Source organism: Entamoeba invadens (genome assembly GCF_000330505.1).
Source record: "Entamoeba invadens IP1 unplaced genomic scaffold scaff_1105074725293, whole genome shotgun sequence".
Lineage (NCBI taxonomy): Eukaryota > Evosea > Mastigamoebida > Endamoebidae > Entamoeba > Entamoeba invadens.
In genome coordinates, this window is record NW_004191722.1 from 153,851 (window position 1) to 180,368 (window position 26,518).

The 26,518-nt window shown below is 34.9% G+C and overlaps 12 protein-coding genes across 12 annotated transcripts; 5 read left to right on the forward strand and 7 right to left on the reverse strand.

The window, feature by feature from the left end:
* Positions 1–1,371, reverse strand: EIN_065370 (myotubularin, putative; the record flags this gene model as incomplete). The annotated part of the gene is made up of 3 exons (XM_004183570.1): positions 1–14; positions 149–1,150; positions 1,216–1,371. Coding segments are annotated over 3 exons (1,172 nt in total), but the record flags the coding sequence as incomplete, so codon positions are not given.
* A 402-nt stretch (positions 1,372–1,773) lies between these two features.
* EIN_065380 (hypothetical protein) lies at positions 1,774–3,297 on the forward strand (the record flags this gene model as incomplete). The annotated part of the gene is made up of 1 exon (XM_004183571.1): positions 1,774–3,297. The coding sequence occupies one exon, from the start codon at positions 1,774–1,776 to the stop codon at positions 3,295–3,297; it is 1,524 nt and encodes a 507-aa protein (XP_004183619.1).
* Positions 3,298–3,319: 22 nt separating this feature from the next.
* Positions 3,320–5,235, reverse strand: EIN_065390 (hypothetical protein; the record flags this gene model as incomplete). The annotated part of the gene is made up of 3 exons (XM_004183572.1): positions 3,320–3,893; positions 3,936–4,342; positions 4,384–5,235. The coding sequence occupies 3 exons, from the start codon at positions 5,233–5,235 to the stop codon at positions 3,320–3,322; spliced, it is 1,833 nt and encodes a 610-aa protein (XP_004183620.1).
* Positions 5,236–5,502: 267 nt separating this feature from the next.
* On the reverse strand, positions 5,503–6,099 carry EIN_065400 (hypothetical protein; the record flags this gene model as incomplete). Its single annotated transcript, XM_004183573.1, has 1 exon — positions 5,503–6,099. The coding sequence occupies one exon, from the start codon at positions 6,097–6,099 to the stop codon at positions 5,503–5,505; it is 597 nt and encodes a 198-aa protein (XP_004183621.1).
* Positions 6,100–6,228: 129 nt separating this feature from the next.
* Positions 6,229–6,669, reverse strand: EIN_065410 (hypothetical protein; the record flags this gene model as incomplete). The annotated part of the gene is made up of 1 exon (XM_004183574.1): positions 6,229–6,669. One exon carries the CDS (start codon positions 6,667–6,669, stop codon positions 6,229–6,231), a length of 441 nt encoding a protein of 146 aa, XP_004183622.1.
* Positions 6,670–8,592: 1,923 nt separating this feature from the next.
* EIN_065420 (histone H2a, putative) lies at positions 8,593–11,283 on the reverse strand (the record flags this gene model as incomplete). The annotated part of the gene is made up of 3 exons (XM_004183575.1): positions 8,593–9,078; positions 9,143–9,210; positions 9,372–11,283. The coding sequence occupies 3 exons, from the start codon at positions 11,281–11,283 to the stop codon at positions 8,593–8,595; spliced, it is 2,466 nt and encodes an 821-aa protein (XP_004183623.1).
* A 364-nt stretch (positions 11,284–11,647) lies between these two features.
* Positions 11,648–13,081, forward strand: EIN_065430 (hypothetical protein; the record flags this gene model as incomplete). Its single annotated transcript, XM_004183576.1, has 1 exon — positions 11,648–13,081. One exon carries the CDS (start codon positions 11,648–11,650, stop codon positions 13,079–13,081), a length of 1,434 nt encoding a protein of 477 aa, XP_004183624.1.
* An 895-nt stretch (positions 13,082–13,976) lies between these two features.
* On the forward strand, positions 13,977–19,884 carry EIN_065440 (protein serine/threonine kinase, putative; the record flags this gene model as incomplete). Its single annotated transcript, XM_004183577.1, has 2 exons — positions 13,977–19,520; positions 19,579–19,884. 2 exons carry the CDS (start codon positions 13,977–13,979, stop codon positions 19,882–19,884), a joined length of 5,850 nt encoding a protein of 1,949 aa, XP_004183625.1.
* A 55-nt stretch (positions 19,885–19,939) lies between these two features.
* On the reverse strand, positions 19,940–20,551 carry EIN_065450 (carbonic anhydrase, putative; the record flags this gene model as incomplete). Its single annotated transcript, XM_004183578.1, has 1 exon — positions 19,940–20,551. One exon carries the CDS (start codon positions 20,549–20,551, stop codon positions 19,940–19,942), a length of 612 nt encoding a protein of 203 aa, XP_004183626.1.
* A 912-nt stretch (positions 20,552–21,463) lies between these two features.
* On the forward strand, positions 21,464–22,198 carry EIN_065460 (phosphatidic acid phosphatase, putative; the record flags this gene model as incomplete). The annotated part of the gene is made up of 1 exon (XM_004183579.1): positions 21,464–22,198. The coding sequence occupies one exon, from the start codon at positions 21,464–21,466 to the stop codon at positions 22,196–22,198; it is 735 nt and encodes a 244-aa protein (XP_004183627.1).
* A 226-nt stretch (positions 22,199–22,424) lies between these two features.
* EIN_065470 (actin, putative) lies at positions 22,425–23,549 on the forward strand (the record flags this gene model as incomplete). The annotated part of the gene is made up of 1 exon (XM_004183580.1): positions 22,425–23,549. One exon carries the CDS (start codon positions 22,425–22,427, stop codon positions 23,547–23,549), a length of 1,125 nt encoding a protein of 374 aa, XP_004183628.1.
* A 78-nt stretch (positions 23,550–23,627) lies between these two features.
* Positions 23,628–25,121, reverse strand: EIN_065480 (hypothetical protein; the record flags this gene model as incomplete). The annotated part of the gene is made up of 1 exon (XM_004183581.1): positions 23,628–25,121. One exon carries the CDS (start codon positions 25,119–25,121, stop codon positions 23,628–23,630), a length of 1,494 nt encoding a protein of 497 aa, XP_004183629.1.
* Between the last annotated feature and the right edge of the window lie 1,397 nt (positions 25,122–26,518).

Below are 26,518 nucleotides of genomic sequence, written 5' to 3' on the forward strand. Positions count from 1 at the left end.
TTCCACACAAGAGTCTGATAGTTAGTTATATAGATGTACTCTCAAAATAGAATAAATGCTCTAAATCGGGAATAAGACTTGATATCACTCTGAATGTTTTTGGGGACTTCAATTTGTTTGCCCACACCGAGAAATTGGTCAGAGGAACGATGTGGAGTTTTTCGATGTCACTGTCACAAATCAGCACATCATAATTTGTGGTGTACTCAATCGAACCATGAGACTCTTTGAATAAGTTGATGTTGTAATTAGAAAGCTTGTTGACGATATCTTTGATTGTTAGTGTTGTTGTGAGGCAAACGTTAAATGTGTTAATAACAGAGCAAATGATATGATGAGTGTTTGTGGGATCGAATAGAAGTACATTAACTTCTACAAACACTTTTTGTGTGACTTGACTCAGTGTTGATATTTGTCCCGCCATCAAGAATGAGTCGAACGTTTTCTTAGCCAAGTCCACACACAAAATGTCATCAGTGATATACTCCGAGACACTTTTGTCAAGTGACATCTCGACTAAATTATAGAGTCCGTATCTCTTATAAAGTGTTAGAGAGTCATCAAATAATTCACCCAATTTCATAATAGTTTTCTTCAATTCCAAGCAGCTTAAATTACTAAGAATGTGTATTTCAAAAACTTGTGTATTTTGTACCATCACACAACAAAGAATTTCTCTTTCACTCTTCATTATTTCTTTGTCACAAAGAAGAGGCATTGTTTGAAACCCATTTGTTATTAATCTCTCAAAATATAACACAGTTTCATAATGAAGCATTCCCCATACTAAACTCGACCCTCGCAATATTTTAGTCTTTTTATTGCTATCAAAGAGTTTAAGAGTGTAATGTGTCCACTCTGAAGAATGTAAAGTGTCTTTAAAGACACCAATATGTGTCAAAAGTTGGTAGAAAAAATGTACCAAATCACACACCTTTGCAGATGAATTGTACACTATAGGCACACTCAAACTCCGATATCTGACAGTCAACGATCGGGTTTCATTTAACACGGGAAATAAGATCGAATTTTTTCTGTTGTTATCGACCCATCCTAAGATTTCCATCTCACCTTCATTCTTTGGACTATTCTCAGTAATGTCCAGAAACTCAATTGAATTTGCTAAAATAGTTTCTTCGTACCTTTTAATCTATACATTATTTTTTAAATTAATGACTTACTTATAGAAAAATAATTAAAACACCACATGCAAACCTCCATATTGTCAAAGTATTCAGAGTTCTTAAAAATATAACTTTTTGTTTTCATTTGATATTGATACATCACACGACTACATTTAAGAAATGGAAGCTGGTGGTCCACTATCACTAACGAGTCACCCTCTGTGTTTGCAAGTCGTGCTTCCGCCATATACCATTTTTTATAGTTAAGTAACTTTTTTTAATTTCGATTTTTCAGTGGAAAGTTTGTTGTTCTCTTTTTAATTGGTTTATAATTGTTTTTATTATATATATATACTTCATTCTATTGGAGAAAAGTTGCAAAACAATTTGTGTGAAAAAAAAAACACTGTACCATTAATTTAATTAAAATTTAAATCAAACTAGTTGATAATTATATTATATATATAATTATACCATATTTTTATTATATCATTTTTTTCATAAAATAAAGTTAATTGGAAAATATATTAAAAACAATAAGAAAAATTTAACTTTGCTTTTAAATACGAAAAATAGTAGATGCCATATTTCAAGGACTCAAACTCCAATTTCAAAACTCCCAAAGACAAAAAAGAACTTTAAAAAGTATATGAACATCTTCAAGAAGAAGGCGACAAGTCGTCCGACATCCCCTTCACTTCCTCCGCACCAAAAGTTTAAGCGGTCTTCTTGTGGTATTGCCAGCACCAAAAGTTCCGATATACCTTTTGAGACTATCGCTCTCTATTTCACAAATGTTACAGACGCAACTCGTCTGATGAAAGTGAACCGCAGCGTCCGCGCGTGTTATTATATAATGAAGAAGAATCCGTACTATTGTCAATCGACAGACTCTTCGTACAACAAAGAAACTATCTTTCAAAAGGAATTGTTGTTATTCCCAAATATAGAAATACTGAGGTGTGACGTGGATGTGGTCAAAAAGCTCGACGCCCGTTTAATAAGGAAAGTGACGACTATTGAGTTAGTCGGGAAATTCATATATGCGCCGCCGGGCATCTTCCAGAAGATTCAGAACAGCATCTCGAGTTTTGGATTCTACTTAGACGAGAATCTGAACTTCACATTTGACACCATGCACTTCTTACAAACACTTCATATAGACGTGAATAACAACACTGAAATGATTTACTTCAACAAATTCATGTTCTCGACTATTCAGAGTATACAACAACTCCCGTGCTTCCAGCGAATATTTATCGAGTGTAATGGAGATGACTTGTTTAAACTCCAAGAGATTTTAACGAAGTTTTACTCGACACGAATTACTTGTGTGTTGTATGTACATAACTTAAGAGAGAACCATATCAATAATATATCGGAACTATTGAAGAAGAAAAATGTGGTTATTGCGATATACGAGAATGAGTTGTCTGCTTCCTTTGACTTGCCGGAGTTGAAACTCTTGTTTTTGAATAACAACAAACTGGCGTTTGTCGACTCGATGCTCTTTTCGGATAAACTGAAGGAATTGTGTGTGTCCCACTACGTCCCACGACTTGACATCTGCGGATTTAAAGTGGGGCTGAACCCCAAAATTCCGGAAATTGATTTTTCGCAGTTAAATTCACTTCAAGAATTCAGACTGATCAATTCATTCTTCGAAAAGCCATTTTCTTTCATCTTTCCAACAAGTCTGACGAGGCTTGAAATAACAACGTCGGCCTATTTTGGGCTACCAAATCTGCCAGAAATTCCTCTACAAGAATTTTGTGTGTATTACTGCGACTCCGTTCGAAGCTTTTATGTTCCTCCAACGGCAAAACTTGTGGAAATAAGCCACTGCAATGCGGTGACGGGTATTCCAAATTTGGAGGAGGTTCCGTTGGAACAACTTGTGATCATCGAGTGTCCACGAATCACTACACTGAAGTCGTCGAACAAACTGAAAACCCTCAAATTGTATTGGTGCGACAAACTGCAGAATTTGAGTCTTGCGAATGGGTTGGAACAGTTGGACATCTTTTATAACAAAGGACTCAAGAATTTAAGACTCCCCACGACCCTCAAAATTTTGGATCTTAATTTCTGTAATAATCTCACACAACTGGATAATGTGCAGGAAGTGAGGAACATAATACCAGTCGAACTCAGACACAAATTTCTCAAATAAATGTTTTATTATAAATTACAGTTTACACCTTGTTTGTATTGTTTTGAACCACTTCCATGAACTGCTCGAATGCTATTTTGAGCTCCGAATTGAATTTGTCTGTAAGGTCTTTTGACCCTAAGTTGATGACTTGTAACTTGTTTTTGTTGACATCATAGAAAACAACATCTGTGTCTGTGAGCTCGGTTTTGGACGGATCGCCATGTTCTTGCATCTCCCCAGAAAGAACAGTGCATATGGGATAAAAGGCAAAGACCCCATTTTCTTGCTTTAATATCCCCTCGTTGAACAGGAACAACTCAACCTCGTTGAATCCAAGAACAGTCGCTTTGACTCCAGTGAAATAGTCTAACAACGAATTGTCTTTTGAAAAGGCCGAATTGACGATAGAGGCAGAACGGATGGAACCGTTAGAACCATAAACGGAAGTTAGACACTCAAACTTCTTTGTGTAAAACAGTTTTGATTGTGAAATGTAAGTATTGATCTTTTTGTTTGTCTCTTTAAAGAGTGTTTTTGCTTGTTGAACTTCGTCGAGAACTTGAGAAGAAGTTTTGAACTCTTTAATCACACTGTCTGTAATTAACTCAAAGCGGCTATTTATCAATCATTAGTTTAAACCTTAATAAATCACAAACCAAACTCGCTGCATAGCACAGTAAAACAGATCTTTAAATTCTTTGATGTTTTTATCAATGCAATTCTCGAGTAATTCATTGACCAATTTCTTGAGTTTCGAAGTGTCTTCAAACAGCTTGTCAATGAATGGACTAAGTGTTGTGTAATGTGCAATGAATTTACTGTAAACGTCCTCTAAAGTTCCTTTGTGACTTGTGTCTGTCAAAAAGTTCGAATAGACTTGATACACCCCGAAAATGACAAGTTCTTCAGTTTCAGGAGTGGATTTAAGTAAAGTGTCATAGAGTGGGTCGAGACCATCGCATAGTGATGTTATCGTTTCGACCAAATTGTCCAGTGGATTAAATAAAATAAAGTCTTGGTGTTGGAGGAGTGGTATTTCTCGTCTTATTTCTTCTTCAAAGATCTATTCAGTCAACTTTTGTATAAAACTAAAGCGAAACAAACTTGGAAAATTTCAAGTTTAGCGCAGAAGGTAAATTCAGTGAACATGAGCTCAGCAACTCTCATCACTTTGGGGGTACCAAAGATTTTGGTCTTCCCCAATTTGGGGACAAAAGCGACTTTATCTTCAAGGTCTTCGTCTGTGAAATAGTCCCGCAATTTATTCAAATACTTCTTTGAGTATCTAAACGGTTCGCGACGGACCTCTTCCCCAAACTGTGGCGACAATATTTGTGGAACCCTATCTTCTATATCCGTCCGACTTCTCTCGTCAGGATTGAACTTCTCAACACACACTTCCGAGCAACTCTTGACTGTTTGGTCTCTTGTGGAAAGATCTCGAGGAGTCAAAGATGTTTTTCTGGTCCTCACAAACGAAAGTCGAGGCAAAATTTTCTGAACCCTTTCTTCGTTTGTATTGATATGAATAGAAGGAGTGCTTCGAACATTATTAGAGTCGATATTTGTATTTTTGTTATTCTGTGTTTGTGGGGGTTGTGGTGGTTTAGTGAGTGGTGGTGACGGTGGTGGTCTTAAAGGAGTTCTGGCGCCAACAGACAGTCTTCCATATTTTGGTTCTAAAGCCAACAAGTTTGGTTCTTCCTTATCTGAATGAAGTTCTTTTGAACTTGACCTTTGTGGTATTGGTGGAATAGGTTTTTTGTAAATTTCTTGTTTTGTTTGTTGTAATGGTTCAGTGGGTACTCTTGGGAGTGGGAGTTTGGTTGGTTTCTTTGATGGGCACAGTGGAGGATTCTTCTTTGGTACCGAATAATTTTGTGGTGTGGGTGATACGGACTGAGGGCGTGATGGGAGCTTTTTTTCTGGTGGGAGGTGGGTGGGTTGATTCTCCATATAACGGTGTATAATAATTTACAAATTCCAAATATTTTTGATTTAAAAGACATACAAAAAAGGAAAAAAAAACAGAAAAACGCTATAAAAATTAAGTCGAGTTATTTATTCGTAATTCAAACGTGTTTTTTGTGGGAAGATTGATTTTTTCGATTTTTGTTCAAATGTTACTTGATATAAATAGAATAGTAAATGTTATTATTTGAATTAATATTATATTATTATTAAAAAAAATTATTAACACTTAAAAAACAAGAAACAGTACAATTAATATTGATTTGAACCAGTTTGAACAAAGCTTATATATACAGGGTCTTCATACGAATCACCCATACCAAAATTGAAAGGTGGTTTTGTACAAGATGAACCAATACAATTTAAAGGACATTCTTCATTGTTTAAGTCGATTGGGCTTAAATATATTGGAGCAGGTTGTGAGTGGATAAAGTACGTTGCATTATAATCATAATAGGTATACTCCGGCTGCCCATTTGGTTCTGGTTGGTATAAATTTGGATCTTTCACGTCTTGTTGTGACACAGTATCTTGAACTGGGATATTAAGATCACGACATTCCGTTAATTGTTCATCTCCAACACATTGACGTTGTTGTTGGTTGACACTTTGTGACTCTTCACTGGTTGTTTCTGACCCGACCTCTGTGATTATTTCAGGTATCAGGTCACGGTCAATCAATGAATTGTCATCTGAAATTTCTTTGTTTAAATCCAGTTGTGTGTGTATGAAACTTCGATTCAAGAATTGTGGGTTCAGGCAAAAAGTGTATTTCCCACACTTTTTGGTGTCATTAGTACTCATCAATATTTCGTTACGATAGGGAATCAGCGATGGTTCGTTGTACATATAACCATGTACAACACTGTGAAACTTCTCACCTTCCTCCAACAGCCGTTTTTCTGAGAACAACACTTTATCATTCAGTTTGATCGTGTTGATGTATTGTTTCTTCCAATCGTTGAGTAACTCATAAGTCTATTTTTTGCCCTTTGTTCTCAGAGTGGCGTATCCTATGCTTTTTAAAATGTTGGCTATTTTATCTAGCATAAGAGCAAAGATGATATCATCCTTTTTTTTGTCCTTTCTGAAGTCAATAGTCTTTTTCCCCTTGTTTGTAATGGCATCAGCAAAGCTGTTTATTACGTTCGTCACATCCTGTGACCCACTCACAACGTCTCGGTCCCAAACTACTTGCCCAATTGAATCTTGGATTTTTAAGAGTTTGACATTATGGATGTGTGTAGTCTTTTTTGATGGCTTCTGGATGTCGAGTATATAACCACATTCCAACAAAACAGATAAAATTCCAAAAACGAGGTTGTCTTTTCGAAGCTCGTTTAATTTCCTGGTCATACTTGTCTCTTTAATTTGACGAGAATTTTTTGGTTGTGCAAATTGCTTAACCACTAATGGCATTATAATATCTTGTTTGTCAAATTGGTATATTAAATAGCAAAATTTATAATTAGAAAATACTGAATATGTTTAATTTCTTTATTTTATTCATCTTTTTCCTCATACAAAAATATAAATTTTGAATGCACGTATTTTAAAAATTCACTTGTAAATGACTAAGCAAAGTAACAATAAACAAACAGCAACACACCATAAACCCAATTAGTCATAGTTGTCACCGCTTTAAAGATGTTTTATTGAAGAAGGTAAAAGAAAAGAATATTTCTTTTCTTTCTTATAAATATTTTCATTTGAAATTGAATGACCCAAAATTGCACAATGGTCTGTTATTATCTGAAAAATATCAAAAACAATAAGACAATTAATTATAACAACTAATCTTAATAAAAAATATAGTGTATCATTTACTTTTGGGCATGAGACCCAATCGATTATTTTTTCAAAGAAGAAAACTAAATTTAGCATTATTTTGAAACTAATAATTACAAACTCCACAAAGTTCTAATAGGGTAACAAACCATATGGAATGACCAGAAACCCTGTCATACTTATAGATTGAAAAACTTAAAAATTCAAATATCAAACAAGACAGGGCCTACATTCAACATTACAATTTGTTGTATGTGTACCTGTTTCACCCACTTTCCTTGTCCTTTCTATCTATCCAGAAAGGACAAGGAAAGTGGGTGAAACAGAACAAGAGGATGGAGTCTCTCTGATTGCAGAGAGACTTGCACTAAGAGAGGACAAGGAAAGCCGGTGAAACAGAAGATACATTGATTGTTAAGGTGCGGCTACTTTAGTCTTCCTTTCAATATTCTGTTTATGTGGTAAAATCATCATCGATAACCTTCGCTTTTTGCGAAGATATCAAATTCTGAGCAATAAAAACATATTTATAGGATATCACTTTGAAAGTGTTTGATTGAAATTTAAATTATTTTTTAGTTGTTTTGCATTTTATTTGTTTAAAAAACTTTTTAAAAAAACAAAAAATGAAATGCCAATAATTTCAAATTATCAAACTCTGCAAAAGTCGATTTTTGATAAAAAGTTGTTTTTTTTAAATTGTGTTTTTCCTTATTTTTAAAATAATATTATTAATAATTTAAAATTATTATCTCAAAAAAGAAAAAAAATTATCGAAGGACTATTATCAAGGAACTAACTTAGCTACTACAATTGGTCCATTAAACCTTCGCCCAGCAAATTAACCTTAGCCCAAAGAAAAACTAATTATTTTCTATTGTTATATTAAAATAATAAACTATACCTATATATAAGTCAAATTTCTCAAATACATTTGTTTTTTAGTAAAAACCCGTGTTTTTAAAGAAAAATATAGGAATTTCTTTGGGCTAAGGTTCATTTTCCCTACTGTAAGCATCGATTTAGTTTTGAATTGTCAAAACTAAAACTAAACTGGCATTTCTTGAACTGAAGAAACAAACCAAATATTTTTCAATTTATTCGCATTATAATTGAAATATTTCATTTGCAATAGAAAAATGAAGGTCGGTTTTATTCGAGATTTAATACCCGACTGTTGCTTGGATTCTTTTTCATTTTATAAAAATTATGAAATCACTATTATATAATGAAGTTGATGTTCACAACACTAAAATTCTCAACAAGTCATAACTATTCAAGTTAATTTGATTCCATTATCAAAGTAAAACGTTGATTTAAGGGTGGTTTCAGTCACGTCTTTAACTTCTGAACTAAAAAAATTGATAATTTTTTTTTGAATATAAAAAATGTGTAATTATTATCAAAACCCACAAAATGTGAAAAATAAATTAATAAAAACCATAAATTAATGATAAAATATATTAAACAATTTTAATTAAGTCTTTAATTTTGTAAGTTTATAAACTACTTAAAAAGGCAACACAACAATTCAATTTGACAAACCAAAACAAGTTAGACCACCTGGGACTGAGCTGGTTTCTTCTTTCCCTTTGTGTTGACAGCAGTTGGGACATTAGGGAATACACCACCATTGATGATAGTGACGTCTTTAAGCAAGTCGTTCAACTCGAGATCTGATCTGACTGCGAGTTGGATATGTCTTGGTGTGATTCTAGTCTTTCCAAAGTCTTTTGCTTGTCCGCCCGCAAGTTCCAAAACTTCAGCGACCAAGTACTCAATGACAGCCGTCAAGTAAACTGATGCCATTTTGTTGACATGTTCTCCATATCTTCCTTTCTTCAATGCCGCATGAATTCTCGCAACTGGAAATTGGAGGCCCGCCTTCTTTGACAAAGTGTTCTTCTTTCCTTCCTCGTCAACCTTCTTTGTCTTCTTATCAGTCGATTTGCGCGGTTTCTTCTCGACTTTCTCTTTCTTGACCTTTTTCGCCTCTTCTGCAGCCTTTTTGTCGGTCGCAACTACTTCTTTCACTTCCTCCTTTGCAATTTCTTTGTCAGCCATGTGTTAAAAACACAATTTGGATTTTAGAGTTATTCTCAACTTTAATACCTCCTCGTTTTTCTCTTTTTCTCTCTGCAGTTTCTCTTTTCGGAAACCCTACTTTTCTCTCTTTTTAAGTTCTTTTTGTCGTTTCTTTATAGTACTTAAAACTAGACGGTTACATTATTCTTGTATTCTTAATCATATTTTTATTATAAAATATAGTACAACACACACATTCACTTATCTATTGTCTTCCCCTTATATTGGTGTTTATTTCATATTAAAACCAGTTGTAAGTCCTCCAGTCGTTAGTTGATCAGTAAGGTCGACATTTGCTGTATTTTGCTTTTCCTGTTTTAATGCTTGCGCAAGATCGTTAGAACAATTATCCGAGCCAATTTTCTTAAGATTCACCATTTGGTCATTCAACGAACAAAAATAACTGTTCAGAATTTGTCCTTCAAATTCATGAAAAGACTTCTCTTTGTCATGAACCTTCTCTCCAACTTCTTCCGAAATCGACGAAACATCATCCCCTTCCCCATACTCTATGACCATTGGTATCATTTTATTATCACCACCTTGACTCTTTGACTGTGTTAGAGTGGGAGGTGGGACTTCTTCTTCATATTTTTTAAACTCTTTGTTAATCCCTATCACATGTTTCATCAAAAACTTCTCCTTTTTACTCTCAATGTTCTTTGTTTCAACCTCGTTGACACTCTCTTCTCTATTATCGTTGTCCTGATGCTCAATATCCATCACCTTGTTCTCTTCACGTTGCTGTATCGTCTCAATAATACTTAACTCTCCAAGGTCTTGCTCTCCAAAAGTAATCGGCTTCCGTTGCTTGCGAATTAACTCAAACCGAGAAACACTATTCTTCTTGCGAGGCGCCATTGGCGCGTTGTTCGAGTCGAAAAAAACAGGATGAACCATTTCTATCCCAGAAACACAGTCGATAATATGACCTTGCGCACATTCTATTTGATCCAATTTGTTATTCAATTCAGTACGCTCTAAATTGTAATCATCTTGAATTGGCTCCTCTGGCATTTTCTCGTTTTCTATTTTACTTATCTCTTCTTCTCCCTTTTCCTTCTCAACTTCTTTGTGTTCTTCGGCAGGCTGCTTTTCCAAAGGAATTGCTTCGTCTTTAGTATCAGGAACAAGCCGTTTAATTTTCACAGATGGTTCTTTCTTTAATACCAACATTGGTTGATGCTCTTGTTGTTGTTCTAATTGTGGAACACTCTTTGATTGTTCATTAGTTCCTTCTTCTATTTCCATCAGTGCCGATTTCTCGTGTTTTTCCTCCTCAACGGGGGTGTCGATGGGTACTTCAACCATTTTGGTATCAACTCCTTTATCTTTTGCTTCTTCTTTTGCTATTATTTTTGCATCGTCTTTGATAAGTTCAAGTGGTTTCTTCTCAACTATTTCCTCCATACGCGTCACTTCTTTTTCTGGAACAACTTCTTGTTGTTGTTCAATGACTTCTTCCATCTGTACGACTTTCTTTTCAGTGGGAATTTCATTGTGATTTTCAACGATTTCTTCCATTGGCTTTTCAACTGTTGGTTCACATGCTTTGTGTTCGTCGATGACTTCTTCCATCGGTTTCTCGTCTTTCTTTTCCTTTGTCTCTTCTGTGTTAACTTCTTTTTGTTCGACAACAACAACGTCCTTTAGAGTTTCTTCTTTTTCAGTCTCTTTTGTTTCTTGTAACGCGTCGCCTTGAGGTTCATTCGGTTTGTCACCTACAAACAGTTCACTTCCATCACTCATGTCCTTCTTTTCTTCATCATTTTTATTCTGTTCAACAGTAATAATTTCTATGCCATTGTCTTTGGGTTGCTCCTCTTCATTCTCAGAGCTATTGACACCAATTGTTTTCGTGCCGAGTCGACTTTGATACGTTCCGACATCGATAAACCCATCCTTTAACGAAACCATCTCTCCGTCAGGTGTTGTGGACGTTGGGGGTGCTCCGCGGGAGTCTCCGAACGTTCCGATGAGTGTGTCTCCGTTGCTCACTCTGACTTTATATTCCCTCAATTTAGCTTCAAACTCTCCGATATGGTATTCTCGTCTTGTACTTGCGTCTATCACTTTGATTGTTTCTGTATTCATCCGATCACTTTCCATTAAAAGTTCGTCTTTTTTTTCTTTAGGTTTTTTCTTTGTTTTTTTAGTCATTTTGTGGGTAATTATTTGAGTTTTTCACAGTAATTTTTTGAGCAAATGATCAGCATAAAACACTTTTGGGAAATAATTTCTTTTTCAATTGTTTTTCAGTCTAAATGTCGACTGTATTGGTTTGTTTTATTTTTATGTGCAAAAAGAGAGAATTTTATCACTTCTATTTTTGTCTATTTTCTTATTTAACTCACATTTTAATTTTGACGTTTTTGAATAAAAAAGAGTTCAACCAATTAAACAGTATTACTCTAATCCCGAAATTTTTCTTCTTTTGTATCAAAAAATGACTAAAAACAGAGAATAAAGACTGTTTTAGGGTTACCATCTTATACCTCCAAATTATAACATCAAAAATCAATTAATGTCGTACAGAATAAAGGACACCGATTTACACAACCAAGCACAACAATTCCAAGCAACCACTAATTCTTTACGTCACGCACGACGTGAACGTGTTTTGAATATGCATAGAAATATAATAGATATACCCGAATGTAAAGGATATGCCTCTTCGGAAGAAATTGAAACTATAATAACTGGGGTGTTACAACTCAATCCAACAGCTCCTTCTCAATTATTTCAGTTGATCGACAACGACCCAGTGGTGACCAAGTTGATTAGGACTCACAACGTTCTTCCTTCATTGAAGAAAATACTTTTGAATTCACAAGTCGACGTGATGTTAAGTGTGTTAGACTGTTTCATCAATTACTGTTACGAGTCTCCGGAGTGTTCCTATGAGGTGATGGAACTGAATGATATGGTTCCCGTCTGTGTGTCCTTATTACAACTTGACAACAAAGAATTAAACGATAAAACATTGTGGTTGTTATGTAACACAGTATCCGACGTATTCAACGTGAAGACCAAAATTATCTCTACACAACTTTTTAAATTAATTCCTCTACTCGCTCATAAATATCAAGATCAATTGGTCCCAAGACTATCTTGGCTTTGTTTGGTGTTGTCTGAAATACAAGCAAATGGACCGCCCCTCCCGGAAGAACTCTTTTCTGTTTTGTTTTCATTTGCTCTTGAATTCTTAGACAAATACAAAACAGTCCCAGAAATAGCGTCGGACTGTTTGTATACTTTTGTACACCTCTCCGTCCAATTTGAGTACTTGAACTATTTCCAAAACCCTAGTTTATTGGATCTCATCAAGTCGTTCTTCTTGTCACCTGAAACAACATTATTTGTACCTGCTATGCGTTTCTTTGGTAATTTAATAATAGCAGACGAAGCTGTAGAGTATGTGTTGAATTACATTGGAGACACCTTTTTAACTTCAATTAAAAGTACGAACGCACAAATGTTAAAAGAGGTGTATTTCTTTTATTCCAATTTGGCAGCAACAAAAAGTCTTCCCGTTATTATGAAGTGTGTGAATGGAGAGCAAGTGGATGTGGCCGTCAACTTCATTTTGCAAAGAAGCGTGTTTCAAGATACTCGGCTTGAGATGGAACATTTCATCGTTAATTTGTTTGTTTCATCTTTCGTGGAGATCAAAGCGATTCTTTTGAGTAAACCAAGGATACTTGAAGCACTTCTGAAAGTGTGTAGAGACACTGAGGCGCCACTTAAACTATTGTGGAGTTCGCTCAAGGCAATAGGGTTGGTTTGTGAGTATGGGGAGAATGTGGCACGTGTCGATTATACAAATCTCTTTGAAGAACTTAAGGTGGTAGATACACTCGACGAAATCATTAACACTATCAACAACAACAAAATCACCAACCTCGCTAGACAACTGAGAGACAACTACTTTATGGTCGAAGGCTATGATCAACTTTAATTTATTGTACTAGAGTTTATAATTATTTTACTATTAAAGGCATGAATGTTAAATAGTTAAATTAATTATTAATTTATTTACAATTGTATTATAAAAATATAATTTGAAAAAAATGACAAAAACAAGTATTATTGAAAAAGTTTTTTATAAGACCCAAATTAAATTTTAAACTTATTTTAATGTCTGTAAAAATATTGTGGCTCTAATAAAAAAACAAGTGTTTTTTTTTGTAGTTTAAATGAGAAGTAAGTCTAAAAATAAATAATAATATTACAATGTTATCAATTATGCAAGATTTAAATAAAAAAGTACAAAAATGAGAATTATCATTTTTTAAGATCATCTTATAAATTTGGTTTTTAATACAAATTCGTTTTTAAACACACGAAAAAAAATTTTGTTCCAAATCTTTTTGTTTTCATAGTTTTGTTAACCATACTTATTATTATAAACAATTAAATGTTATAGTTTGAACTGTTTCAATTAAATTAAAAAATTTTTCTATCAAAAATTAAAAATCTATTTTTAAATTTGAGATTTTTACTTTTTTATTCGTAAAGACACATTGGCGTAAAATAAAATTGATCTCAGAGAAATTTCACCGTTTTTTTCTGATAAAAAATAAAACACACACAAATATACTCTTTGTTTTTTTCCCCATTTTTACATAATTCTTTTTATTGTTTTAATTATTCAAAATTTACTCATGAAAATGAATGTTTTCCCGCCCTTTATTACCAAAAAAGAGATGAAATAGAACGATTATTGATAAGAAATTTCCATTTTTCCATAAATAACACGAAAAGAATCACATTAGTTTTTATATAATATAATAAATTATGAATAAGAGTTATAGAGAATAATAAAAGAAAAATCATCAATTGAGAAAATTGACATGCGAATTTTTTTTGATTTTCCACTTGAAACTCAGAAGAAAGAACGGATGGTTCATTGTTGGTCGTTGCTCATTTTTTTAATATTTGGGTGTATTGCATATGACAGTTGGTGTGAGTTTGAGGAGAATTATGTAACGTTTAAATATGGGCAGAAGTGTAGTTATAATAACAGTTATTGGTTGGGATGGGAATATTTGAGTTTCCAATCGAACACGGATATCTTCCAAATACAGAATGACTGTTGTGGATTCCAACGAACAAATTTGTCACAGAATTATATGTACTGGAATGATACTGCTTCTACTAATAAGTTATTTAGGTCCAAAATAGTCACTGAAACTGCGAATGGAAGAACCTTTTTGAATTTACATTTTGAAGTTTCATTATATCCGACGAACAATTACACATTTGAATGTAGTGAAATGCTCGACAACACTATAATAACTTTTTCTGGAAGAAATGCGTCGAGTGGTGTGAAGGATGTTTTCACGATCGGGATACACAAGTTTTACTTTAATGTCGACGAATCTTTTCATGAAAACGTTGTTTTACAATTCACGAAAGTGGTGAGACCTTATGTTATGATATCAGGAGATGTGTCAGTTCAAGTTAATATGGTAATTGCACAAGAGGGAGAGTGTGGGTTCTATTATGTAGCACGTGGTAATGTGAATAACATTGAGCCTTTCAATGGAAAGGGGAAAGAAGCGCGTGTGCTCTGTGACATTGACTCGTTTAACAGGGTATCTCTCTGTGTTAATACATCAACAATAAGAAATGATTGTTCCTGTACATTCCAGAACTTTGAGTATTTGAACAATTATACTGATTGTTACGAAGTCAGTCAACACCGGATTTTTAATATTCTGCCCGACCAAGTCGACTTACCTAATGAACAAGAGTGGTACTCATTCAGTACATCACAAAGTACCAAACTCACTATACCAAAGAGAAATCATTTGAGCTTTAAAGGTAAAGTTCAAATGCCCGAGTACCCTGTTGCGTTCTCTGGTACTGTGAATTTTGATAATACAATGGTTATAACACGAAGCGACATCTACTATGATATAGGTAACTTCTATTTAAGAGCTATAGAAGTGAAAGAAGGACTCGATAATGATATTGTACTCTTCAGAGGAAAGAACCAATACAACACGGATGAAGAACAACAGAGACTTGTTTCTATTGGGGTGAAAGAAGTTGGGTGTGGGGATTCGAAGAGAAGATATGTAAGAAGTACATCAGACATCAAATGTAAGTGCACTCAACTTGATAAAAACACTTTTGTGCAGTTTGATTGTGATGATGCAACAACCAGACGATATGATAAAATGGATTTGGTGTTATCTGGAAGCTACAGCGGAGGGAGTGTGAAAAGATATTGGAACTCGATAAGTTCGGAGAGTCTTGAGAAGAGCGAAATTGAAGGGACGGACATAGAAGTGGTTGGGGTGTGTGACTTCTCACAAATCAGTTCAGTCGTTTTGAAATCCAATTTGCAATGTTCGAAAGTACTTATCTCACAGAAGACAACAATTGACATAGACGAAGGTAAGACGTTTGGTTTTGACCAAATAACATTTGTTGGGGATATCATCACATCCAACTTGAATGGTAAAGCGTTCATTCAAGTTGGAAAAGGGACTTTAAAAATCTCATCTGCTTTGAAAGTCGACTTTTCATCGATCACATCAGTTGATTGTTTTGAATTTGCGGCGAGTGAGAATGCGTTTCAAAGTGATTTATCAGGGAGTGGAAATAATTTGTATATCTATGACAAGCTTATAAGAGGGTGTGTCACAGGTAAGACTGATGGAGATGTTGTGTGTACTTTGCAAAATGAGAGTTATGGAAGCTTTGCACACACCCAATGCCCATGTAGTACAAAAGTCGATAAATTCAATTGTTTGATTGAAACGTCTCAAGACAACATTGTTTTTAACGACGTTCAAAACGTAGATTATGCAGTTTTAAACCTCAAAAAAAACACTCAACTGACTAATGTGAATAAAATCGACTTTTTAAAATTGAATGGTGCAATAAACGTGAGAGCTACAACTAACACCAAAGGTACATTCTCAAGTGTGGAATCAAGTGACGTTAATGCATTGCTTCAAATATTGGGTGATGCAGATGTTGTGACTAAAAACAGTTTCAAGATATCGGCAAGTGGAAAGGTTCGATTTATATCAGAAATTGTACATCTCTCCGATATAATTGAAACAGAAACAAGTCAATATTTCATCGCACCGTCGGCGATGAAATTGCAAATCACAAGTTTATCTTCTTTGTTGGCGAAAAGTGAGCAACTTTTTGTTTTGGAGTCTTCATCCGACGTTTTCACGATACAGAAGATACCAAAAGTGTCTAATATCGACAGAATTATCATGGCAACCCTAAACAGAAAAATTGCGACAGAATCGACTGGATTTGGGTTACAGTGTGATTCCCATGCCATTATTTCACTTACAACAGAAGATAAAGATATAGCAGAATTTTGCTCATCAAAGGGACTTGATAAAAGAACATGTAAAAAGGAAGGAGAAGTCTATTACAGTTTGAATGGAGAAATAGACTATTCATGTCCATGTCATTCGACAAAGAGTCATTGTTCTATCGTGGTGGGCAATTTGGACACGTTGAATGTCCAAGACTTCACAGAAGTGACAATCACGAAGAGTATCACACTCAACGCAGTCCAACAAAATTTTGTGGTTAACAGTGTTGGTGGAGCTTCTTCGTTGGTTGTTACCATAGTTGGGGACTCCAATTTTGTTGCAACGAATGGTGTATCTGGACAGAAATATGTATTCCCAAATAACGCAAACAACATGCTCTCGACAAAGAATATTAAAATGGGCTTTTCCGAGAGACTCAAAACGACAAAATGTGATGCAAATGGAGTCTCGGTATATTTAAGTTCTTCGTCTTATTGCACCGAAGGGTATATCCAGAATGGAATTTATGTCTGTCTCTTATGTGGGACGGCCAAACCAATTTCTGGAAGCAATGAGTGCCCAACACGGGGAGTCGTTTCAGGGTGTGAGATATATAATTCTGGTGGGAATTGTGTACAATGTTCTGATGGGTATTACTTGCAGGGATATTCATTAGGGTTTCAGTCCTGTGGAAACTGCCCTTCCAATTGTGAGAAGTGTAATAACTCGACATCTTGTTATTATTGTAAATATGGGTATCATTTAAATAGTAAGGGTATATGTGAATATGTGACAAAGAATGAATGTTCAAATTACTTGTTAGAGAAGTGTCGACTCTGTGAAGATGGATTTTTTGTTCAGAACGAGAAATGTGTCTCATGTGGCGAGGGATGTCTCACATGTGCAGACTCTGGAAATTGTGAGTTGTGTGATGCTTCAAAATTGATGAAATTAGTCGATAAAAGATGTGTTTTGAATTCTAATGCTACATTAGTATCATCCACTAATGATGTGCAGTGTACTTCTGGTTATTATAACCTCAATTCAGTGTGCACTAAGTGTTCCACAGTGTATGGAAGCACATGTTTGGAGTGTAATGACAAAACATGTTTGTCATGTAGTGGAAATGATGTTGTTGTTGGTACAAAGTGTGCGACATTATCTGCATGTGCAATTCAAACCAACTCGAAGTGTGTGAAATGTTCAACTGGTCAATATTACAATGAAGAAAGTTCAACATGTGAGACGTGCGATCCATTGTGTACTTCGTGTTATGGCTCAGACACATGTGGTACATGTGAGTCTCCGAATTGGTATGTTCCAAGTTCACAAAATTGTCAAGAGACGCCATCAGCTTCTGATTTAAACATAACAGTGTGTGCAAAGAGCCAAGGTGGACGGTGCTTAACATGTATTGAAGGGTACTTACTAACTAAGATTGGAGAATGCGAAAAATGCAGTTCGTCTTGTTTGGGGTGTTTTGGTACAAAAGACTATTGTGTGAGTTGTCCACCCGATCACACTCTTCTTCGGTCAGATACCACTTCTGATTCCACATGTCAGAGTAACGTGGACCTTGCTGTTAAATGTAGTCAGATGATGAAGAGTGGGACAGGATGTGCCATATGTAAGAAAGGGTATTTCCAAACTGGTGTGAATTGTATTGAGTGTATGGACAATTGTCAGTCATGTGTCGACTCTTTAAAGTGTGTTTCATGCAACGATCAGTATTTCACATATGATGGAAAGAGTTGTATTTCATACGAAAGGTTGGAGAACTGTGTCACCAAGAGTAAAAGTGGATGTGTAGAGTGTAATAACGGGTATATATTACGTGAACCTTATTGTGAGTCTTGTGAGAGTGTAACTTCATATTGTTCGTCGTGTTCTTCTGGCAAGTGTGAGTCTTGCAAGCCAAATTATGTTCTCAAAGATTCTCATTGTGTGTTTTACAAAGAAATTGATCATTGTAAGCGCTCTGTTGATTCGAAATGTGTTGAGTGCGACTTCTGGTATGAAATTTCCGACAGAGGCACGTATTGTCAGAAACATGCTGTGTCATGGGTTATAGCAATAATAGTCGTATTGTGTGTCTTTGTACTTTTATGTGTAATGCTTGGAATCATTTTCTTGGCCTTCTACTTCCTCAAAAAGTCGATGAAAAACCAGCGACCAAAAGATGTGAATTACTTCTATATGGAAGACACTGATATTCGATTTGAAAGTTTGAGTGGCAAGAGTTACGTTGTGACGAACAAGAAGACGTTGAAATTTGAGAAAGAAGACTTGGACATTATGTTGCCTGTAGGACAAGAGACATTAGAGACTGTATGTGTTGGTAATGGGGGGAAGAATAAATTGAAAGTGCAGTTCACCGTGAAAGAAGATGTGTTGTGCAAGTACAAATTAGTGATTGAGCCCGATGTTGCTATCTTAAGAAAAGGAGAAGCGTGTGAGTTTAAAGTCAAATTGACACCGACGTGTACGTGTAAAATAGATGAAACGATTCAATTAGTTTCAATGGACTTTAAAAAGGATGGTGTGGTTAATGAAGAAATTAAAATTCTGTGCGAAACACAAATGTCGACCCGGTTGGACTATGATGAGTTAATTTTGGATAAGCAAATTGGTGAAGGATCCTTTGGAACTGTATACAAAGGGATGTTCCGAACGAATATAGTGGCCGTTAAGATGATGAAGATCCCAGACGATGACGACGCGATGATTGAATTTGACAAGGAAGTTGCGATGCTTGACAAATTCCGCAGTGAATATGTTGTTCACTTCTTTGGAGCTGTTTTCATACCAACGAAGATCTGCATGGTGACCGAATTTGCGAAATTTGGGAGTTTGATGGCGATGATCAAAAAGAAGAAGAAACTGGACAAGTACTTGCGTATCAAATTTGTGTTGGATTCGGCGCGTGGGATCATGTATTTGCATAATAATGGTATTATGCATAGAGATATAAAAACGGACAATATTCTTGTATTTTCTATTGACAAGGGTATTCCTGTCAACGCCAAATTGACGGACTTTGGGTCGTCGAGAAATGTTAATATGATGCGAAGTAATATGACGTTCACAAAAGGTATTGGGACACCAGTTTGTTTACTAGTTCTTTTCTAGTTTAATATAAGATCTTTTGAATATTAATGAATAGATGTACATGAGTCCTGAAGTCTTGGACCAATCAAAATACTCTGAGAAGGCGGATGTCTTCTCATTTGCTGTTGTGATGTATGAAATTTTTGTATGGGGGCCACCATACCCAAAGAGTGAGTTCCAATTTCCGTGGAATATAGCAGAATTTGTTGCGAAAGGGAACAGACGTCTGCAACCGAAGGATATGCCAGATTGGTTGTACCAAGTCATTTCACTTGGGTGGGATCAATTGCCATTGAATCGACCAAAGATTGATAAAATAGTTGAAATGATTGAACAGAATTTTAAAGAGGAGCTTGACTAATTGTATTACTTCGCTATTATTTTTTTTAGTTGAAGAGATGCTTCAAAGTATTCAATTAATCTTCAGGAAGTAAATGTTTACCTAAACCACCATCTTTGAGAACAGAAGCTACACCCGTGTCAATATCATACAGCATTGGGACTATTACACACTTGCCTTCTTCAATAAGCGGAACCAATGTCTTGTCATTCTCAACAGAGGCCGCATGAGCAAAAGCACTTTTAATACATGTCGCTGGGATCTCTTTGTGACACTCTTTGGCTATGGAAGAAAGGTCATCAACTAATTTGTCAAGACATGTTGTGCATTTTTCGGCGTCTTGACGAGTACATGCCGCGGTGCAAGCACCACATTTGGTATGTGACATAACTACTACGAGAGGCGTCTTTAAATGTGTCACCGCATATTCTATTGACCCAAACTCACGAGTTCCCATTACACCACCCGCCGTGCGAATCACAAAGATCTCACCAAGTGTACAATCAAAGATGAACTCGGGTGGTGCGCGAGAGTCAGAACAACAAATCACTGTAGCGATTGGTTGTTGTGTGTTGACAAGCTCCCCACGGCGTTCTTTAAAGTCGTGTGGAGTCAACTTACCAGACACAAATCGAGAATTTCCGGATAGGAGTTTGTCCAGTGCTTGTTGCGATGTCAGCGTAGTCATTCTAAAGTAATAAAAAGAGTGATCAAATATTTCTTTAAGTCACTATTTTTGAATACAATGGAAGGGGGTTTGCTTCGTAAAGTGTTTTGGCATATATGAGAGTTAATTACCCCTTTCATCTTTTATTAAATTCTCTCTTCATATTGATTATTTGTCCATTACTTCTCATTTGATAAGAATTGTGAGCAATTCAAGCATTTGACCACCAAAATTCACCTTGTATTATTATTTCGTTTTAAAAAACTGAATTACAATTGAAAACTATTTGATTATTTTAATACTATAAATCATACCTCCAATTATAGTATAATTTTTAATTGTTATTGCTAAGGAAGGCTTTTTTCATCACCTTTAAAAATAAACTATCTTTACTATTTGATATAATATGCAAATTATAATTATAGTAAATAGGAATAGTAGTAAATATTTGGTCTTGTTCCCAATTTACAAATCTGCCAAACGGTCACCTCGAGTCAGTGGAAACCGAGACGGAACGTGAAAAGAAGGAACATAAAGACGCACTCAAACAGTATGTTTGTGCACCCTTTCCACCCACTTTTCAAGTCCTCCCCTGGCGCAGATTCCTCTGACCCCTCCCCGCAAGCGAGGGGAAACCACATCCGCGTCCACACAGTCCGGACAAGGAAAGTGGGTGACAAGGGGACGTTAGAAAGTAGCTGAAAGGTGGACTTCTTAAAAAAACAACAGCAATTATTTTATTTTGGTAAACGTGGTGGTTGGAAAAGACAATCTAGTTATTGCTTGAATTATTATTAATAAATAATTATTTATTATTTATTATAATATATTATTATTATTGTAATAGTATTATGATGATATTTAATAAATAATATATAGAGGATATAAATAATACAATAGAATATGAACTTTGAAAACTATAAAAAACTTATAATGGAGGACGAAGAGAAGAACAGTTCTCTTGTCACTCAAATCAAACACTTTGTGTCTTCTAATAAATTTGATATTGCTCTGACAGTTTTACTGTATGTGTTGACCTTTTTATGTGGATATCTTCCAACACACAAAATAGTCCCAGACCCACTTGACCCGTTATACTCCTATACCAAAACAGAGAGTATCGTCTCTGCCACATTGAATAAAATAATGAATTTTTATATACCAGTGGTCCTTATTTCAGTGATGTCTGTGTTTTCTGGGGGTGTCGTTTTTGCATTAAAGGCGCTGTTACCGTTTGTTTGTTCCGAGGCGTGTGTTGGGTTTTTGTTGGTAATCACAAAGAAATATGCTGGTAAGCCACGGCCATATTACAACACATCATGTCTCACAAAATACAATGAAAATTGCAACTCCAATTTTCCATCAGGACATGCGGCGTATGCGTTCCACGGTCAACTATTTGTGTCCCTCTTCCTTATCTGTTTTTTGGAGAATTACACATTCTTCAAAACTCTGATTGGCAAGTTTGTGTCACTTCTTCCTCTTGCATTTGCCACATTTGTAGCCATGTCAAGATGCTATGATTATCATCACTCTTTCATTGATGTCATAGCAGGTGTTCTGTTGGGGTCTGTCGTTTCTATCACATCTTTCTTTGTTTATAAAAACAGAATGTTTAAGAAGAAAACACTTACGCCAGAGGAGTTGTTTGAACTTGAATTCGAGTAAAGTGTATTGACTGTATGTCTATTTGGTTATTTAAATAGAATGGGCATTACTAAATAACAAATAAAAACTATAAATTAATTATAATTTAATAGAAAACAACAATACCATAAGTAACGTCATTTTTATTAATTAATATTATATTATAATAAGCAATAATATAATTATAGTTCTACAACTACGAAAAATAAATTAATAATGAACTATAATTAATTAAATAAGATTAGAAATGGAAGAATCAATAAAAACAGTTATTATAGATAATGGATGCTCTATGACTAAAGCAGGCTTTGGTGGTGATGATGCACCAATTTCTGTGTTTCAAACAATTGTTGGGAACCCAAAAAGTAAAGTTAAAGTGCCATCATTATACTCTCCGCCAAGTTATGTCGGGGAATATATAATTAAATGCTCTGAATTTCTCAATTTAAAATGTCCTCTAGAACGTGGTTTAATTAAAGACTTTGATTGTATGAAACAACTGTGGGACCACACGTTTTGCTATGAACTCCGAACAAATCCGAGTGAAGGGAATGTCCTATTAACAGAAGTGGCAAACAACACAGCCCAAAACAGAGAAAAAACGACACAAATAATGTTTGAGGAATTTGAAGTGAAAGGACTTTATATTGGGTTACAACCATTGTTAACATTGTACAACGCTGGAAGAACAACTGGAACTGTTTTGGAAATGGGTGACAGTGTGACGCAATGCATTTCTGTGAATAAAGGAAACGTCTCAAAAGAGTCGTTTGTTGTTAACAACTTTGGAGGAGATGAAGTGTCAACATTCATTCAAAAGACATTAAAAGATCGAAGCAGTGTGTTTGAATTGCAAAGTGCTGGTAAACACATTGCAAGGGATATCAAAGAGAAGATATGTTATGTAGCAAGCAATTTTGTTGAAGCAATACAACGTTCACAGAATGAAGTTGAAACAGAGTATAAACTGCCTGATGGAGAGTCTATTCTAGTCGGCAAAGAAAGATTTTTAGCATGTGAAGCGTATTTCCAACCATCTCTTCTCAACTTGGAATGTTTAGGAATACATCAAATGATATGCAACTCGATCAGAAAATACAATAAAGATGTAACAAAGGTTTTATATGAAAATATAGTGGTGGGAGGGGGTCCTTCATTAACTCAAGGACTTTTTGAACGAATTTACAAAGAGATTAGTAACTTCTCCCCTCAAAATATTAAAATTAAGACTATAAAAAACCAAGATCGAAAATATAGTGCTTTCTTGGGAGCCTCAATTCTAGCTAGTTTGGACTCTTTTATGCCTTCATTTATAACAAAAAAGGTGTATGAAGAAAATGGTGCTTCATTTATAAATTCACATCTCTTTTAATTAAAAAATTTATTCAACTTGTTAAACATAAAATACATCCAAAAGAAAACACTCAATTGCCTATAAATCCATAACACGTTATTTCATCGAGTCGGCAGGAATCTTCAGCTCCTTTTGTAACTGAAGTCTATCCTTTCTCTCAATGTAATAGACATAACCCTGAATAGCTGCACACCCAATTAATCCAAGAATACAGTATATGAAACTTGTGTACATACACCACTCAAGTGTTATATAAGTTGATAATAAACCAGCGAGAAGTGGAGCTAAACTGTACGACAAACAGGAAGAACACTCAGATATCCCCATGTACTTCCCTTTCTCGGACTCAGATGCATTCAACGAGTAAAACATGTTCAACTGGAAATCATATCCAGAGAGTAATCCAATGACTGCAGATGCGATAGCCAACACATACCCATTCTTTACAAAATAAAATACCATAACACACCCCAGAATGATTGCAAGAGAAATCAAATTGAGTGTCAATTTGTATTGCCAAATTGTTATTCTCCCTAATATAAGGTATGCAAACAACTGCGAAATATTCACAATAAACAGTAAGATACCGACAAGCACATCAGAGTCTTCTATAATACCTGGAAGAGTCACATTGGTTCGTTTAGCATAATTAATATATTGATTGGAAATAACTCCAACAATGGCAGTGACAAAGCAATGGAAAACAATTGAGTTGATGTAATACCAGAAGTAATGGATGGGTCTTTTCGAAATGACTTGTGTGTGTTTGATAACACTCAAATCAATGTGTGCTTCGCCCTTTTCTTCAGAGATTCGTGGTGTTTGTGATTCACTCAAGACTACGCCATCTTGCTGTTCAGTGACTACAACTGGAGTCTTAGGATCACCCGTCATCTGTATTTCAGTTGTATACTCCCTTTCCTTCTTCTCGATTTGTGGAAGAGCCTCCAACTCAATGTTAATTTCAGGCACCGTCTCCTCCTTCAAGTGATTGTTTTGTGGGAATCGAGTGATAATGAAAAACAACAAAAAAGCTTCAGCGCATGCCAAATATAAACTGTAAGTCTGTCCAATAAGTCCATATAAAGTGCCAGCACTTAAAAATCCAACAGCTTTGCCACAAGCAAAAGACATAGAAAACATTGAGATGTTTTTACTCTCCCCGCCCGCATAACTTTCATTGCCTACTAATGCTTCTGTTGGTGACCAGTACATAGCTAGACCAAGACTTTGAATCAAACAAATGAAGTAGATTGGTATAGTCTTAGTCTCTGTTATATAGACCATAGCTATAATTAGACTCGTTAAACAATGTAAACAAGCGCCAAAGCGCGCCATAGTTTCAGGTGGTAATTTATCAGCTAGCCGCCCACATACAGGAGCCATAAATCCTTGTGCTGTAAAAGCAACAGCAGCAACTAACCCAATTTCCATAGGAGAAGCCCCCAAATCACGCATCATAATGGGGATAATCAACCAAAAGAAATAGACGGAGAAGTTAAGACAGAACGCAGAAACACAGTACGTCGTCAGGTTATATGTGTGTAATATCTTTTTCTTCAAGTCGGCGTTGATATTGAAGAAGTTCATGTGGATTTGTAATTCTATTGTGTACTTAACAAGTAAACCTACCCGTTCTTTTTACAAAGCAGTACTATACCGTATAATTAATACAACCATAATTATATTAATATTTTGATAAGTCCTGTTTTCAATTTTTGTGATGGAATTTGAAATTATTTCTTATAAATTTGCTATAAATACAGTTAAATAACGGGTAAAATCCAATTATTCAACAACGATGAATTCAGAAAAACGAACTTACAATTATTCGAATGGCAAATAACATTTTGTTGTAAAAAAATGAAGGGTTATATCGATAACAATCAAAGAATTATAAATTAATGGTATTGAATAGTAAAGTATGCTTTTGTTTTGAAAATATTTTTCAAATATTTTTAAAGTGTCGAAATGATTTGCAAGAATCAACAAGTACTAATATTTATTTTAATTTATATATAGAATTAATTATTATAATTTTATTAAACATTTATATTAAAAGAAAAATATTATTATTAATAGAATATTAATAATATAGTATATTATTAGTCTTCTTCTTTATACATATAGGCTTGAATACAACCATCTTCATCACTCTCATCATTTGAATATTCAACATCATATTGATCAACGTCTTCATCAATCATTTGTTCTATTTTTGTTACTCTATCGCTTGTATCAATTTTGTTCATTACTTTCTTCTTATGAGGCTTCTTGTACTCCTTTTCAATACAACCTTTTTCTTGAATAAGTTCCCAAGTCTTATCTGTTTTTGACCAATGCTCTTCTGTTAGTATATCTGTCTGTCGAAGGGAAACGCAATTCCATTGCACTTCCACAGTTTGTTTTATATAAGGGCTGTCATTATAATAATAATTCAATATTTCCTTTGTTAGATGTACTCTGGCTTCAGCATCTGTTTGATAATATTGTGGACATGTTCTTCTTTTCGACCTTAAATATTCAATCGCAAACACCATTTTGTCTTGTTCAAATTTTAAGAAGAAGACGTCTTCCATGTTTATTGTGTAAATTGCTTTGATGTTACTTCCAGTGACATCGACTGAATTACAATTATATGGAATTCCAACATACTCCAAATTTGTTGGTGCATTCAGAACCAAATCTTTTGTATTTAAGACAACAACACTGCGATTTCTTTTTTCGTCATGAAAAGTATCATCTGGTGTAACATCAATTCTATTTGTACATTTGATGACGAGAACATTCATTTGGCGTTTCATTGGTTTAAACGATTGAATGACACCAGAGAGTTTCACATCATATCCAGAACCAGTCACTGATAATCCATCTCCATTCCCATGAATTGTAACACACCCATAGACATATGGAAGATTTATAGTTCCTTTCCTTTTCAAATTGGTTACTGTAACATCTTTGAGATCAACACAGAACGTCAAATCAAT